Raw genomic sequence first — 17615 nt, 5'->3', positions numbered from 1 at the left:
TTTTTCTACATGGATAATATACATTTGTGTGTTTTCTATTATCATCCTGACAAGACTCTATTAACTAATCCCACACATTAAGCTCATTGATTGTAAACAGAAGAAGAAAAAAAAAAAAAAAGGGAGTCTGAATATGAATCGATATAGGTTAAAATAGAGGACAGCTCTGTGAACTTATGGTTGTGACGTAGGCGTCTTAAATGTCCTCATCCATTTTGGTGCGCGGCTCCGTTCCGTCCGTTCGCTCTGGTCCCCACAGCAGCACACACATAGCGGGACGAGTCGGGACGGTGGCAGCGGAACACATCTGCATCTAAATCCGCTGGTTTATCGCTGTCATGACATGTGGATAATCACGATGTGAGGTACGTTCGTTGCCTTCTGATGCAGAAATCGATGGAAAGAAGAAAATCTAGCGAATTTTCCTCGGGGTCTGAAACGAGTCGTGTGTCCTAGCGGGCGGCGAAGCTAACGTCGGAGCTACATTAGCCATATCGTTTTGTAGTCTAGTAAGGTTACGGGGGTTTGAGGGCGGTACGACAGCCGACGGACATATTAAAAGCTTAAACATCTGTATTGAACGCAGACAATCAGGTCGATGTATGCATTGGGTTGTCGTGTGTTTGTATGTACAGACGAAGCGTGTGTCTATTCCGCCAATGTCACGGCTTAGGAACGATAAACAATTCACGGTCCGTAGCGCTGAGGAAGGTCCCGTGATGGAAAATGTTCCAGGGTATAGCTGCATCCCTTTACCTATTCTTCTCATGACATGCTATAAATCCGATTCCCCATATATACGCTGGGGCGTCCTGGTGATGGATGACGTGTTCAGGGCACAGTGAGAGTCGCTATTGATCTCCGTTATGTTGGGACGTCAAGTCAACAGCGCTCTCGATGCGAGGTGTTTATCCCACGTCAATAGGCTGAGTAGTCGTGACTAATCAATGTGAATAAAACCACCATCACCTTTCATGTTCTACTTTTCAGCACTTGATTACATATTTCCATATTTATCTTAAATGGGATGCAGGCTACAGCGGTCGGCTTAGGACATGGAGGCCTGTGCGTTTGCTTTTTAGCCTAAAATAACACTGTTTTATTGTAATGCAGCCCAAAATACCACTGTGTTGTAATTGTAACCCAATTTTTATTTCTGAAAATATAAAGGGATATTCCGATGTCGTTATGACCACATTGGATGGGATGTGTTGCCTTGTTGACAATGCTGGGTATCTGATGTGCGTTGTGTGTTTACTGTGTTTCTACTCTAGTGGAACTCTTAAAGTATCGGAGCTGAATACTGGATTGCCTTGCATTAACCAGAGATAACCTTTGGAACCATGAACCCTCAGTTCTCTAGGTGACACACCGACAATCGGATAAAATGTATCGGGCTGGAGGATACGCGGTGATGATGCTCCTCGTCCACACCACCGGGGCCCTGTGGACGGATTTGGACGGGAACCACACGGAAAACGCCACCGTGCCAGATGGCGGATTTGTCCCCGTGTTGTTCACCAAAGTACACCAGATTATCGCCCGCGAGGGGAACTGTGCGCTGATTGATTGCAATGTTACCGGAGACCCGTACCCGGACGTGCTGTGGTTCAACTCGCACGGAGAACGCCTTGACACCAACAGCATCGGTAAGACAACCCTGGCTGTACAGCATGTCACTGGAAACCATGCGGGATGGCTTATACACAACCCCCTGAATCATGAATGTTTAACGTTCCCAGGACACCCCCAGAACACCCAGCTTCCATCTCTATCCAACCGTGACATCACTCTATCTTGGCACTTGACTTAGAGAATGTATTCAATTCATCCATCAAAGGACTTATTGTCTATTTATTGCAAGAGACCGCCCCCCTTTACAGTATAGGGAGCTCATGTGATAGTTATTGCAATGGCCCTTGTATAGTGCAAACACAAGGCCCACATAAAATAATAGCAAATGAATTGGTCAAATGTGCCTTATACAAGGCACAGCTCAATGGCAGTAAGAAATATATGTTATAACACTTGAAACTTGAAGAAATGTGAAGTTGAAAAGTTGGCCTGGCCTTTTCCTTAATTGCACAGAAATGTTTACATTGTACTGTATTGTATTGTACAGTGTATTGGTATCAGTGGTGGACAATAGTCTATTACACAGGAGGGGACCAGAGAGTTGCTATTCACAGCTGGTGTTGAATAGGGACCAGGCTAAGGTCTGTGAATGGGCCAAGGTTTGGCACAGAAATTGCTACGGATTTTACCTCGAGTTGTCCCCCACTTGGAGGTTCTAAAAACAAAAACATGTTTATTTTCTTAATTGTTTAACGGTTTACATTTGTGTGTGTGAGGTATTCATATAAAAACCAAAAAAAATATGAGGATTCAAAAGATTTAAATAGTCACATGGAAATGGTTGTTGTTTGTGCTAAATTATTTATTTATATCGTTGTGAAAAGGCCTTGTTTCTTGGCTGTGATGTCAAACAATTATAATTAGCCATGGAGTAACTCAGGAGGAACAACATGAAAGTATTTGTGTGGGTGTGCAAGTTTGAACCAAACAGCTTAAACTTGACACAACATGCAGAGAAACGATTTTGTCAAAGAACACTCGCACAAACACAACAATCAAGAATCCTTGAATTGATCGATGCATTGAAAATAATTGGTTATTTGAAAACACACGCATAAGCACATACACAGTTAACAACTCTACAAGATCATGAAGGAAGTAAAATGCGTTGATAGTGGGTTGATTTAATCACGGTTTGTAACGGCACAGGGTTAATAATATGAATAAGTAAAGTGGTTCTAAACATAGCACCGGTGCTGGTGCAGGGGAGGAAGAGCCATCAAACATGTTGAAACTCGTATGCATGCCTGTTCTTTCAAACCCTAATTCTGGTTTTGAATTTCTCTATTAGATAACAAACACACAAACCCATGCAAGCAGACTTTGAACTATAGGGTTAATGTGCAGCTGTTCTTAGGCCCACATCCATGTTTATCTCCAAGCATTTGTTTTTGTTTGTGTCTATCTTTCCGTGCACAAAACCGGACTAGTGGTTCAATGAGAAGATAATCGCAGCATTGTTGCGTTTGACTCACAGAGGATGTGATTCAGTTATCCACTTTCCAAAAAAAGGTTAGATTTTATTGATTTTATTGATTTAGTCGACAGCCATGTTATTTTACCAAACAGGTTTTTGAACATTCCTGTTGTATTCTCGAGTCAGTAAGATTAACTGTAATACTGTTATTAGTTACTAATACAAGATAAATTAGATCAAATCAGACCATCTCATTGACTGACTTGTGTTAGTCTTTGTTTGAGCACTTGTGATGCCTTAGTTCCTTCCCCTCTCCTCCAAGTGCATACTCATAATCTCATTCTCCCTGTTGTGCTTAGATTCTGAACACAGTCCAGTTGTTTTGGGTAAAGTCACTCTTGCAGCACTTGGTAATTTAGATAATCCAACTTTGATTATCTGCCTTGATTGTCCTCAGCCTTACTTGTTACCAAGTTACTTTGGAGAAAAGCATCTGCTCGATGATTAAATGTAATTTCAACATAATCCGTCACTACATAGGATGGCAGATGTTAAACTGAGGAGAAAGAGATTCAGCACAGGTGCATGCTGGGATTTTGGTTGACCAAAGGGGTTGTTAAGCGTCTTTACTTCTACCGAGTGAGAACTGAGAACCACAACTGGGGCTTTTGTAATTTACAGAAAAAGCATCAGCCTCTTGTCGTAATGATTCAAACAAAACCCCCAAAGACTATTGTGGGGTTCATGCAGTCTGTCGTCTGAATAGTGTTAGTCTCCTAGCCTTCTACCTACACACCAAAGTGAATAGGCCTTTGCTCACGCTAAATGCTTACTCCTAGCGTCACCAGCGTCCAGGTGCGACCAGCCACATGTTTAAATATTGATGGCTCATAGCAGGAGGAATAAGGTCACGCTCTAATGCACGACGTGAGACTGTGGATAACTAGCAATTAGCACTTCTTCTGCCTTTCTTTATTGTTTATTATTATATTCTCAGATGAAGAGTCTCTAGATTCATGAAGGACAGTTTGGGATGTTAAAAGCCGGCAGGAGGTAGACAACAGATAAACAGTTAGTTATAGATGATACGTCACCACAACAACATAGTTTCATATGTAGTTGTAGTCTGGGACATGGTTCACACTGAAACATCAGAACCAGTTCATGTAGTAAGTGGGCCAGTCAGTTTGTTATATATGGATTTTTGTGGATGTTGGCTGCGCTCCAGGAGATAATGGACCTCGCTAATCATATCCCACATTCGATTCTATTAATAAAGCAGGGCCATGGCAAGGGTAACATTGTGGTCGAATCTGAATAGTATTTTACGGAAGAACACTCCCAATAAATAAATGCTCTTGGTACACTGTTGCAGAAATGGCGTGTGAGTGTGAGTAAGTGAGTCTCACAGTGCTGTAGCTTTAGGACATAGATGGGCGCCTGAAAAGGTTTTGACAGAGGTTATTTTAGATTATACTTTGTGGTTTATTATGATATTCTGCAGGGTTATATAAAGGTCAGTGTTGGCCAGGAGTGGGTAAAATGAACAAGTTATTTTTGCTAAATTGACCAAGTAGAAAACTGAAAGTGCTCTTATTCATAATAGATTTGGTTTATCCATTTTAATAGCATGACCTGTTTATCTAGAATACATCAAATGGGATGTTTGGGGTGGAGGCACGAGTGTTGCAGTTTCTTACAATGCAGTGAACTCGTACGAATACTGTGGTTTCATTCTGAGAACGCTGAGAACCTAAAAATAGCTATGTCCTTTCCAATATGAGAATAATAACAGACAAAAGACCAACCAATCAAGTATGTCTCTGTCTCTCTCTCTCTCTGTCTCACTCTCTCCGTCTCTCTCTCTCTCCGTCTCTCTCTCTCTCTCTGTCTCTCTCTCTCTCCGTCTCTCTCTCTCTCCGTCTCTCTCTCCGTCTCTCTCTCTCTCCGTCTCTGTCTCTCTCTCTCCGTCTCTCTCTCTCTCCGTCTCTCTCTCTCTCTCTCTCTCTCCGTCTCTCTCTCTCTCCGTCTCTCTCTCTCTCCGTCTCTCTCTCTCTCCGTCTCTGTCTCTCTCTCTCTCTCCGTCTCTCTCTCTCTCTCTCTCTCTCTCTCTCTCTCTCTCTCTCTCTCTCTCTCCGTCTCTCTCTCTCTCTCTCCGTCTCTGTCTCTCTCTCTCTCTCTCCGTCTCTCTCTCTCTCCGTCTCTCTCTCTCTTTCTGTCTCTCCCTCTCAGAAAGCAAGTTCTGGCTGCTGGACAGCGGCGTCCTCAACATCACCTCCATCGACTTCGCCGACCGCGGCAAGTACACGTGCATGGCGTCGAACTCCCACGGGCACGCCAACTGCACGGTGACGCTGCGCGTGGTCATCACCCGCGGCGACATGGGCGTGTACTACATGGTGGTGTGCCTGGTGACCTTCACCATCATCATGGCGCTGAACATCACGCGCCTCTGCATGATGAGCAGCCACCTGAAGAAGACGGAGAAGGCCATCAACGAGTTCTTCCGCACGGAGGGCGCCGAGAAGCTGCAGAAGGCCTTCGAGATCGCCAAGCGCATCCCCATCATCACGTCGGCCAAGACGCTGGAGCTGGCCAAGGTGACGCAGTTCAAGACCATGGAGTTTGCCCGCTACATCGAGGAGCTGGCCAGGAGCATCCCGCTGCCGCCGCTCATCATGAACTGCCGCACGTTCATGGAGGAGATCCTGGAGGTGGTGGGCGTGGACGAGATGCGCCACACCTTCCTGCGCCAGGGCCCCGGCGGCCCCCACCACCACCTGGGCGCCATCGGCGGCGCCGGGCTGGCGTCGATCGGCGCCGGCGACGTCTTCTCCATCCTGCAGGAGCGGGAGCAGGCGGAGCGGGAGAACGAGCGGGGGAGGAGCGCGTCCCCCGCGGGCGAGTCGGACAACTCGTCCATCCACGACCAGCCGCAGCACATCGCCATCCAGGTGTCGGTGCACCCCCCGCTGGCCGCCGGCGGGTACTGCAGCATGGAGAGCGAGGCGGGGCCGTCGTGTTCCTCGCCGCCGCCGTCGTCGTCGGACGCCCCGCGGGACGAGGAGCAGGAGGAGTCGGAGGAGACGGAGGAGTCGGAGGCGACGGAGGAGACGGAGGAGTCGGAGGCGACGGAGGAGACGGAGGAGTCGGAGGTGACGGAGGAGACGGAGGAGTCGGAGGTGACGGAGGAGTCGCAGGAGACGGAGGAGACGGAGGATACGGGAGAGTCGGAGGAGCCGGAAGAAGCGGGAGAAACCGCCGAAGGAAGAGACCCCGAGGAAGGCAGAGGGAGACGAGAGGAGGAGGAGGAGGAGGTGGTGGAGATGGAGGAAGAGGAGGAGGAGAAGAAGGAGGAAGAGGAGAAGATCTCTGTTCCGGCGGCGGCGGAGCCGGAGCAGAAGGAGGTCCGAAGTGCTGCCCCGGCCTGCCAGGTGATCTACGAGAGCCACGTTTAAAAACCGGTCGCCACGCAAACCCGGAGCCGATCTGCAAGCAACAATCAATCAAGCAATCAAACAGACCCGGGCGGTGGAGCAGGGGTGTCACGCTATCCTGCTATGCATTTCCACGATATCAATAAAGGAAACTAAACTAAAGAGGATGAGGAAGATGCTACGGGATACACATCACGCTAAGTGACTCTAGTTACGGCCTCTATTTTAAGATACTTTATCCTTTAGAGGCCCGATATTGTCCTTTGACCCTTGTTTGTTTGACCTTTTATGTTTTGAATGTAAAGTGGAGGGGGGAGGAGGGGAGTGTTATGACACCAATGTAAAGTACAAGTGAAGGGTCATAGTGTCTGTCTGTCCTTGTGGTCATCGCGGACTACTGTTGTTTTCCCACAAGGATGATGTCTTTCAGTTTCACTTTGGCTCTAGACTTTTATACGAGAATGCCTTGAAAGCCTCTCGGGGGTCAAAGGCTGTCTATGTTTTGTTTTTCCCCGACGATGACGAGTTGTTGAAGAAATTGTATTTAACTGCTGTTACAGAAAACCCACTGTTGCTGTACAATGTACAACGTGTTGCTCAATGCTTAAAAAAAGAAGAAAAAGAATGCATGCGCTGGAATTAACTACATCCTGAATTTAGAGCTTAGGATGCGCAGGGTTCGATGGTAAAAGGCCAGCCTGCGCAAATAGTAAAACACAACAGCAGATTATTCGACATCATTTCTTACTTGGTCACTCGAAATTCATACCTTCCTACTTAACCGTGGTTGCCCTTATGATTATTATTATTATTATTATTATTAACAACTATTTACAAAGTGTCTTACAGTTGTGTTACGATGAAATGGAGAAACAATGATAGCGGCATTTTGAATTTAATCATCAGTGTTTTAAATTGTGTCGATTTATATTCCATTGTAGACCATTGATTTCCTTTGCGCCCCTCTAGAAACGTTTGTCAGCTCCCTGTCTTACTTTTCTCTTAGGACCGACCAGAGCCTGAACCCGCTTTCCCAGGATGCTTTGCAGTCCTGCATACAGTTAGTTCTGCATGTGATTACAGCCCGAGACCCTTATTTAAGGTTATACTGATGGGTCGCCAAAAGGCCTTTTTTTGTTTTTTTCTTTTATCTGATTGGCTCTTAGAGGGCCAAAGCTACAATGTTGTTCTGCTTTAAATGGTGATCTAATCTTGCCATTTGCCATCCTTTTGTAGTGTAATAAAAAACGACTGCTGTGTGACCATGGTTTCCCTGGCTGCTTACTTGTTAGGAAAAGTGATTTGACACCTGTGTTCTGTCAGGAGACCCAACATTGATCCAATCAAGCTGCCCTTCACAGGCGTTGCCAAATTCCAAATAATTGACAGAAAACGCCAGTTCAACCATTTATTTAAATTAGGCTAGTAGGAAGGAAGATGAAACACAATCAACTTTTGAGAGGTGCAACAATCAACGTCACGCTGTGTAAACCAATCGCGTAAACCGGCGTTCACACCGGAAGTCGCCCACGGGAAGAAGAACTTTGTTTACCATGTAGCGTTAGCATTGTAGCATCCCACTGTTTACTTAAGAGTGCAGAAGGGAAGAGAGGCTGATCGCCGCCGTGTTGTTTTCTTTCAACAGCTGGACAACCCTGCCACGAGGGGGTGGTTCACAACACGACGTCACACAAACGGGGCCCGGAAGTGACGCTCCCACAATGACGCAGCAGTTTTCGGTTAATCGCCTCATCATGTGAATGAGCCCTTTTAATCCAGCGGTGGGCAAGTGAATGAACATCTAGAAATACAAACTAGAGAGGAACAAGCATACTTGATCCTACGGTTGTGGCCTGCTTGCCATTTTATTGTATATATTTACATGTACAAATTTTCATATAAATACTTAAATAGACTATAAGGAATAAATACAGGTTTTTGCTACTCAGCAGCATTTCAAATTGTTGAAGATTTTCTATTCAGAGTTTTAAATGTCATTCTAGAGATCTTGGAGAATGTTTTGGTTCAAACAAACATATTGCTGTTATAAATTGTATATGCGGTGCACTCTTTCATAATAATCTGATAACCCTCAGCAGTGGCGGCTGGCGATCAAACATGTTGGTGGGGCACAGTAATAGACAGGGGCAGGGCCGTGGCACCAAATCCTGAGCCCTGTATACAAGAGGTACTGATCGGCGGGGGGGGGGGGGAGAGAACAATTGTTGACGGGGGGGGGGGGGGGACGACGTGGCCGTGGCCGTGGCCGTGGCCGTGTGCGACTCCTAACACTATGGGCTGGTGGACAATTCAGAAGAAATAAAAAACTTTTTTTATTTTTTATTTATTGCCATGGGCCCCCCCCCCTCTGCCTTGGGCCCCCCCCCCCTCTGCCTCACTTTCCCCCGCAGTCCGTCGGCCCTGGACAGGGGGTCTGAGGTTCCCCCCCCATAATTCTTTTTTAATTCAATAGATTTGATTTCCTGTATTCTGGTGCATTTTGGGGATGGCAACTACCTATTTACCTACTTTTCATTCAGATTCATAGCCTACATCCTGACTTGCAGGGCCTGGACAAGCTTACACTGCATATACAGACCTACTTCATGGGCATTCCACCGGCCATTGCTATTTGACCCATTGTTGTTATTCTGATATTGAGACAAATCATGATCACTGTCCTATAGCGTCCATTTTTTGTGAGTCTCAATGTCTACTTCAAATGCAGTTAGAAATATGGGACAGTTTCATTTTGTTTATATGCTACAGGCCGAAAGACTAAATTAATATGTAACTTACTTGCTCCTTTTAAGTATAACATTGCTTGGGGAGTCCAATTCCTCCATTGAAAAGGGTGGAAAGTGCTTACAACTCTCTGCTAGTTAGCGGTCTATCTCTTCTCTACATGTAGTTGTGGTGCGCGAATGCTGCTGAGGGAGGTAGCCTATTTGATAGATTTGCTGAATTGTCCAATCATGTGGTGATGACAAAAAAGAAAAGCGCTACCATTGGCCTGGGGCGCACACTGGTGCGACCCGATGGCGAATCTTCCTGCACCAATGAAAAGCAGTCTCTGCTTGATAGACAGCAAAAAGTTAGCGAACTTACATTGACTTCAAGGTGGCCGGCACTCCTGACATGGAGGAGGGCTAATTTCGAATGACCAATAACTAGCCCAGCCCAAACATTGACGTTCAGACGCATTTAAATGGTTGCTGGCAGTGAAAAGCATGTCACACAATTAATCGAGGATAAGCGCTATGCCACTGGTCGTGAGAGTTGCTGGTGTTGTATTTCCTCGGACAAACGGATGAACAAAATGTTTGCAATGAGTTTCGGCTTTGGATATGGATAAACGGGGATTGAAAGAAGACACGCTGTTGATGGACGGAGGGGTCAAGGAGGACGAAACAGAATAATTAAGTCCTGCAGATTGGAAGGGCCTCATCCGTGCGGGACCTTTGAGTAGGGTCCAACTCATGGACCTATTATAGAATGGACACCGGATTCCAAAATGGCGCCTATTCATTCCTATGTAAACTGCTCAGTGGCGCAGGGCAACATCAAGGAACGATATGCTTCCGCATCATGGGTCTATGGCTACCCTACGCCAGAGCATGTCTAATATGAGTCGGTCGTCATGGAAAAAAACATAAGGGGTAACACTGTCGTTTTTTATCGGTCGTCATTGAAAAACACTGTTTTTTTATCGGTCATCATGGAAAAAAACATAAGGGGTAACACTGTCGTTTTTTATCGGTCGTCATTGAAAAAAACATAAGGGGTAACGTAACACTGTGGTTTTTTATCGGTCATCATGGAAAAAAAAATAAGGGGTAACACTGTCGTTTTTCATTTGTTGTCATAAAAAAAACAAAAGGGGTAACACTGTTGTTTTTTAATCGGCCGTCATGAAAAAAACATAATAATGGCTAATAATACTGTTGTTTTTTATCGGTCGTCATGGAAAAAAACATAAGGGGTAACACTGTTGTTTTTTATCGGTCGTCATGGAAAAAAACATAAGGGGTAACACTGTTGTTTTTTATCGGTCGCCATGGAAAAATACATAAGGGGTAACACTGTTGTTTTTTATCGGTCGTCATGAAAAAAACATAAGGGGTAACACTGTCGTTTTTTATCGGTCGTCATGGAAAAAAACATAAGGGGTAACACTGTCGTTTTTTATCGGTCGTCATGGAAAAAAACATAAGGGGTAACACTGTTGTTTTTTATCGGTTGTCATGGAAAAAAACATAAGGGGTAACACTGTCGTTTTTTATCGGTCGTCATTGAAAAACACTGTGGTTTTTTATCGGTCGTCATTGAAAAAAACATAAGGGGTAACGTAACACTGTGGTTTTTTATCGGTCATCATGGAAAAAAACATAAGGGGTAACACTGTCGTTTTTCATTTGTTGTCATAAAAAAAACAAAAGGGGTAACACTGTTGTTTTTTAATCGGCCGTCATGAAAAAAACATAATGGCTAATAATACTGTCGTTTTTTATCGGTCGTCATGGAAAAAAACACAAGGGGTAACACTGTTGTTTTTTATCGGTCGTCATGGAAAAAAACATAAGGGGTAACACTGTTGTTTTTTATCGGTCGCCATGGAAAAAAACGTAAGGGGTAACACTGTTGTTTTTTATCGGTTGTCATGGAAAAAAACATAAGGGGTAACACTGTCGTTTTTTATCGGTCGTCATTGAAAAACACTGTTTTTTTATCGGTCATCATGGAAAAAAACATAAGGGGTAACACTGTGGTTTTTTATCGGTCGTCATGGAAAAAACAAGGGGTAACACTGTTGTTTTTTATCGGTCGTCATTGAAAAACACTGGTTTTTTATCGGTCATCATGGAAAAAAACATAAGGGGTAACACTGGTTTTTTATCGGTCGTCATGGAAAAAAACATAAGGGGTAACACTGTCGTTTTTTATCGGTCGTCATTGAAAAAAACATAAGGGGTAACACTGTGTTTTTTTATCGGTCATCATGGAAAAAAACATAAGGGGTAACACTGTCGTTTTTCATTTGTTGTCATAAAAAAAACAAAAGGGGTAACACTGTTGTTTTTTAATCGGCCGTCATGAAAAAAACATAATGGCTAATAATACTGTTGTTTTTTATCGGTCGTCATGGAAAAAAACATAAGGGGTAACACTGTTGTTTTTTATCGGTCGTTATCGAAAAAAACATAAGGGGTAACACTGTTGTTTTTTATCGGTCGTCATGGAAAAAAACATAAGGGGTAACACTGTTGTTTTTTATCGGTCATCATGGAAAAAAACATAAGGGGTAACACTGGTTTTTTATCGGTCGTCATGGAAAAAAACATAAGGGGTAACACTGTCGTTTTTTATCGGTCGTCATTGAAAAACACTGTGGTTTTTTATCGGTCATGGAAAAAAACATAAGGGGTAACACTGTGGTTTTTTATCGGTCGTCGTGGAAAAAAACATAAGGGGTAACACTGTCGTTTTTTATCGGTCGTCATTGAAAAACACTGTGGTTTTTTATCGGTCATCATGGAAAAAAACATAAGGGGTAACACTGTTTTTTTATCGGTCATCATGGAAAAAAACATAAGGGGTAACTGTTACGTACAGTATTCTGTATGTCTTATATGTTATACATGGTATAGGCCTACATGTATTGTGTTCTGTTTTGTGTAGTAGGTTTGTGTTGTTGTTCTGTCTCCTCCTCCTGTTTTCATTCTCCAAATTCTCAGATGTGCACACCCGGTCCCAATCACCAAATCACCACACCTGTTCCAGATCTCCCATCAACCATTCCCCTTTAAATAGTCCTGTGTTTGTTTGTCAGGGTTGAGTGTGCTTGCGTGTGCTTGGTTTCTTTGTTGGTTTATTGTATTGTCTTAAATTATTGCACATTTGTTTAAACCTTATGACTTTAGTTGTTAGCAGCCTACTTTATTTTTGTCTTTGTCTTTGTTAATTCTTTTGTTGTGCGCACAGGGTCAATAAGGATAGGTACACATTATAATAAATATAGTTATCATTTGTGGGAGGAGTTATCATTTGTGGGAGGAGTTATAATGTGTAACGGGGGAGGAGTTATAATTTGTGGGAGGAGTTATAATGTGTAACCGGGGAGGAGTTACAATTTGTGGGAGGAGTTATAATGTGTAAAGAGGAGGAGTTATATGTGTATAACTCCTTATAACTATAAATAAAAAATGATAACTCCTCCCCTTACACATTTTAACTCCTCCCACAAATTGCAACTCCTCCCCTTTACACATTATAAGTCCTCCCACAAATTAACTCCTCCCCTTTACACATTTTCACTCCTCCCACAAATGTGTAAAGGGGGAGGAGTTACAATTTGTGGGAGGAGTTAAAATGTGTAAAGGGGAGGAGTTACAATTTGTGGGAGGACTTATAATGTGTAAAGGGGAGGAGTTATCATTTGTGGGAGGAGTTAAAATGTGTAAAGGGGAGGAGTTATCCCACAAATTTAACAAATTTATCATTTATAATATGTAAACCCCTCCCCTTTACACATTTTAACTCCTCCCACAAATGATAACTCCTCCCCTTTACACATTTGAACTCCTCCCACAAAGGATAACTCCTCCCCTTTACACATTTATGGGAGGAGTTATCATTTATGGGAGGAGTTAACTTGTGTAAAGGGGAGGAGTTACAATTTGTGGGAGGAGTTATAATGTGTAAAGGGGAGGAGTTAAAATGTGTAAAGGGGAGGAGTTATCATTTGTGGGAGGGGTTAAAATGTGTAAAGGGGAGGAGTTATCATTTGTGGGAGGAGTTAACATGTGTAAAGGGGAGGAGTTATCCCACAAATTTAACAAAGTTATCATTTATAATATGTAAACTCCTCCCCTTTACACATTTTAACTCCTCCCACAAATGATAACTCCTCCCCTTTACACATTTTCACTCCTCCCACGAATGATAACTCCTCCCCTTTACACATTTAACTCCTCCCACAAATGATAACTCCTCCCCTTTACACATTTTCACTCCTCCCACAAATGATAACTCCTCCCCTTTACACATTTTAACTCCTCCCACGAATGATAACTCCTCCCCTTTACACATTTAACTCCTCCCACAAATGATAACTCCTCCCCTTTACACATTTAACTCCTCCCACAAATTGTAACTCCTCCCCTTTACACATGTAAACTCCTCCCACAAATGATAACTCCTCCCCTTTACACATTTATGGGAGGAGTTATCATTTATGGGAGGAGTTAACTTGTGTAAAGGGGAGGAGTTACAATTTGTGGGAGGAGTTATAATGTGTAAAGGGGAGGAGTTAAAATGTGTAAAGGGGAGGAGTTATCATTTGTGGGAGGGGTTAAAATGTGTAAAGGGGAGGAGTTATCATTTGTGGGAGGGGTTAAAATGTGTAAAGGGGAGGAGTTATCATTTGTGGGAGGAGTTAACATGTGTAAAGGGGAGGAGTTATCCCACAAATTTAACAAAGTTATCATTTATAATATGTAAACTCCTCCCCTTTACACATTTTAACTCCTCCCACAAATGATAACTCCTCCCCTTTACACATTTTCACTCCTCCCACAAATGATAACTCCTCCCCTTTACACATTTAACTCCTCCCACAAATTGTAACTCCTCCCCTTTACACATGTAAACTCCTCCCACAAATGATAACTCCTCCCCTTTACACATTTAACTCCTCCCACAAATGATAACTCCTCCCCTTTACACATGTAAACTCCTCCCACAAATGATAACTCCTCCCCTTTACACATTTATGGGAGGAGTTATCATTTATGGGAGGAGTTAACTTGTGTAAAGGGGAGGAGTTACAATTTGTGGGAGGAGTTAAAATGTGTAAAGGGGAGGAGTTATCATTTGTGGGAGGGGTTAAAATGTGTAAAGGGGAGGAGTTATCCCACAAATTTAACAAAGTTATCATTTATAATATGTAAACTCCTCCCCTTTACACATTTTAACTCCTCCCACAAATGATAACTCCTCCCCTTTACACATTTTCACTCCTCCCACAAATGATAACTCCTCCCCTTTACACATTTTAACTCCTCCCACAAATGATAACTCCTCCCCTTTACACATTTAACTCCTCCCACAAATTGTAACTCCTCCCCTTTACACATGTAAACTCCTCCCACAAATGATAACTCCTCCCCTTTATATATTTTAACTCCTCCCACAAATTATAACTCCTCCCACAAATTATAACTCCCCCCCGTTACACATTATAACTCCTCCCTCAAATGATAACTCCTCCCCCGTTACACATTATAACTCCTCCCACAAATGATAACTCCTCCCCGTTACACATTATAACTCCTCCCACAAATTATTTATCAGTCGTCATGGAAAAAATCATAAGGAGTAACACTTGTTTTTATTGGTCGTCATTAAAAAAAACAAGGGTTAACAGTTTTTTTTATTGGTTGTCATGAAAAAAAACAAGGGTTAACACTGGTTTTTTATTGGTCGACATGAAAAATAACACAAGGGGTAACATTGTTGTTTTATCGGTCGTCATGAAAAATAACATAAGGGGTAACACTTGTTTTTTATTGGTCGTCATGAAAAATAACATAAGGGGTCACACTGTTGTCTTTGTCAAATAAAATATAAGGGGTAACACTGTCGTATTTTATTGGTCGTCAAGAAAAAAAACACAAGGGGTAACATTGTTGTTTTTTTATCGGCCGTCATGAAATAAACATAAGGGGTAAACCTGTCGATATTGATCAAATAAAACATAGGGGGTAACACTTGTTTTCCTTTGGTCGTCATGAAAAAAACATAAGGGGTAACACTCGTTTTTTATCGGTCGTCATGAAAATAAACATAAGGGGTAACACTGTCGTTTTTATCAAATAAAACACAAGGGGTAACATTGTTGTTTTTTTATCGGTCGTCATGAAAATAAACATAAGGGGTAACACTGTCGTTTTTATATCTGTCGTCATGAAAAACCCATAAGGGGTAACACTGTTGAAATGTATCGAATAAAACATAGGGGGTAACACTGTCGTTTTTATCAAATGAAACATGAGGGGTGACAGTCGTTTTTCTTTGGTCGTCATGAAAAAAAACATAAGGGGTAACGCTGTTGTTTTTTATTGGCCATCATGAAAAAAAACATAAGGGGTAACACTGTCGTTTTTTATCGGTCGTCATGAAAAAAAACATAAGGGGTCACACTGTCGTTTTTTATCGGTCGTCATGAAAAATAACATAAATAATAATAAATAATACATTTAATTTAGAGGCGCCTTTCAAGACACCCAAGGTCACCTTACAGAGCATATAGTCATCATACATTTTTTAAAAAACAAGACATTGTGAAAAAAATAAATAAAATAAACATAAGCAATAAGAAAGAAATAAAACAAAAACAAAACCAAAAACAAAAACAAAACAAAAAATAAATAAAATAAATAAACATAAGGGGTAACACTGTTGTTTTTTATTGGTCGTCATGAAAAAAAAACATAAGAGGTAACACTTGTTTTTTATTGGTCGTCATGAAAAAAAACACAAGGGGTAACATTGTTGTTTTTTTATCGGTCGTCATGAAAAATAACATAAATAATAATAATACATTTAATTTAGAGGCGCCTTTCAAGACACCCAAGGTCACCTTACAGAGCATATAGTCATACATTTTTTAAAAAACAAGACATTGTGGAAAAAAATAAATAAATAAATAAACATAAGCAATAAGAAATAAATAAACCAAACCAAACCAAAAAAAAAACATAAGGGGTAACACTGTTGTCTTTGTCAAATAAAATATAAGGGGTAACACTGTCGTTTTTTATCGGTCGTCATGAAAAAAAAACATTTAAAAAAAAAAAAAAAATTGTCCTTGTCAAATAAAATATAAGGGGTAACACTGTTGTTTTTCATCAGTCATCATGGGAAAAATACACAAGGGGTAACATTGTTGTTTTTTTATCGGCCGTCATGTAATAAACATAAGGGGTAAACCTGTCGATATTGATCAAATAAAACATAGGGGGTAACACTGTTGTTTTCCTTTGGTCGTCATGAAAAAAACATAAGGGGTAACACTGTTGTTTTTTATTGGTCGTCATGAAAAAAAAACACCAGGGGTAACATTGTTGTTTTTTATCGGTCTTCATGAAAAAAACATGAGGGGTAACACTGTCGTTTTTTATCGGTCGTCATGAAGGAAGGAAGGAAATAACTAACGATTATCCTATTGATTTTATATTTGAAACTCAGTTTCCGTCAGAGTTTCAACGTTTCTGGAACATTCTTACCATAATTTACACGATGTTGTCTGTACCGTGTTCCCCAAAGTGAGCATTCACAGAACTTAGATTGTACAATTTTTAATATTGTACATATTATAGATGATTTAATTGCTTTAGATAAAAACCTCTATGAAAAACTTTTGAACTTTATTCGTGTTTACTTGCCAACTAGGAGACCATGCAGAAATTGTGTGAAATCAGACCTTTCAATTCTAACTTTATCAACAGAAGCACAGGGATACATATAAATATATATTTACCATGAGTATAAAATTAAACAATATCTTAACCAGAGATAGGCTGCTTTCAATGTTTTTCATTTAATCTGATGTGCATTACCTTGATGCAATGATGCATACTTTCCGTAATTCCTCTATGAGTTTCAAAAGGGTTCATTTTGCTGTTTTTCCCCGAAAGGCAATGGCTTGAGTTTATTTATATGGCATTGTTGCCATTGGTTAATCGATTGCCAGTTGTACAGTATTACAAGCGATTATCTTACAGCCTTTTTAAATGTTGGCTAGACATACTTATTTGCGTGTTTTTGTGAGAGTGTTGTTTGAACGATTGTTTTCAGTCAGTCTCTTACTATGTGGTAGTTTGTATAGGTCTCTTTCGATCTTGGGTAAATGTGCTTTTGGCTTTTTGCCCTCTGACCTCTCATCCTTTTTCCTTGCCATGTTGGTATGGAGTACTAATCCGAGCAGAAGGCCTGCTGGCTAAACCTTTACTTTATTTGATACTTGATCTTAACAGTTGACAAATGGCCCTCTGTCTCAATTAGAAAACTATTCATATAATTTAGATACCAGCTGTGTTGGTTATTACAAATGCTTTTAACCACGA

The 17615-nt window shown here is 41.7% G+C and overlaps 1 protein-coding gene across 5 annotated transcripts; it reads left to right on the top strand.

Moving 5' to 3' along the window:
* Positions 1-203: 203 nt before the first annotated feature.
* mfap3l (microfibril associated protein 3 like) lies at positions 204-7751 on the top strand. Of its 5 annotated transcripts, XM_060077249.1 has the most exons (4): positions 205-365; positions 1275-1649; positions 5285-6207; positions 6253-7751. In XM_060077249.1, exons 2-4 carry the CDS (start codon positions 1388-1390, stop codon positions 6508-6510), a joined length of 1443 nt encoding a protein of 480 aa, XP_059933232.1. In that variant the 5' UTR covers positions 205-365; positions 1275-1387; the 3' UTR covers positions 6511-7751. The 5 variants fall into 5 exon arrangements, with proteins under 5 accessions (XP_059933231.1, XP_059933232.1, XP_059933229.1 ...); XM_060077248.1 differs by having other exon boundaries at positions 204-360; positions 1356-1649; positions 5285-7751; XM_060077246.1 differs by having other exon boundaries at positions 1356-1649; positions 5285-7751.
* Positions 7752-17615: the final 9864 nt, after the last annotated feature.

This window comes from Gadus macrocephalus, chromosome 17 (genome assembly GCF_031168955.1).
Source record: "Gadus macrocephalus chromosome 17, ASM3116895v1".
Classification (NCBI taxonomy): Eukaryota; Metazoa; Chordata; class Actinopteri; order Gadiformes; family Gadidae; genus Gadus; species Gadus macrocephalus.
The sequence above is the reverse complement of the archived record's forward strand: the minus strand, read 5'-3'. Positions and strand labels throughout refer to the sequence as shown.

Coding starts and splice junctions, on each gene's coding strand:
- mfap3l (XM_060077248.1), top strand. CDS start 1,388: ATGTATCGGGCTGGAGGATACGCGGTGATGATGCTCCTCGTCCACACC. Junction 1,650..5,284: donor CCTTGACACCAACAGCATCG/GTAAGACAACCC, acceptor TCTCCCTCTCAG/AAAGCAAGTTCTGGCTGCTG.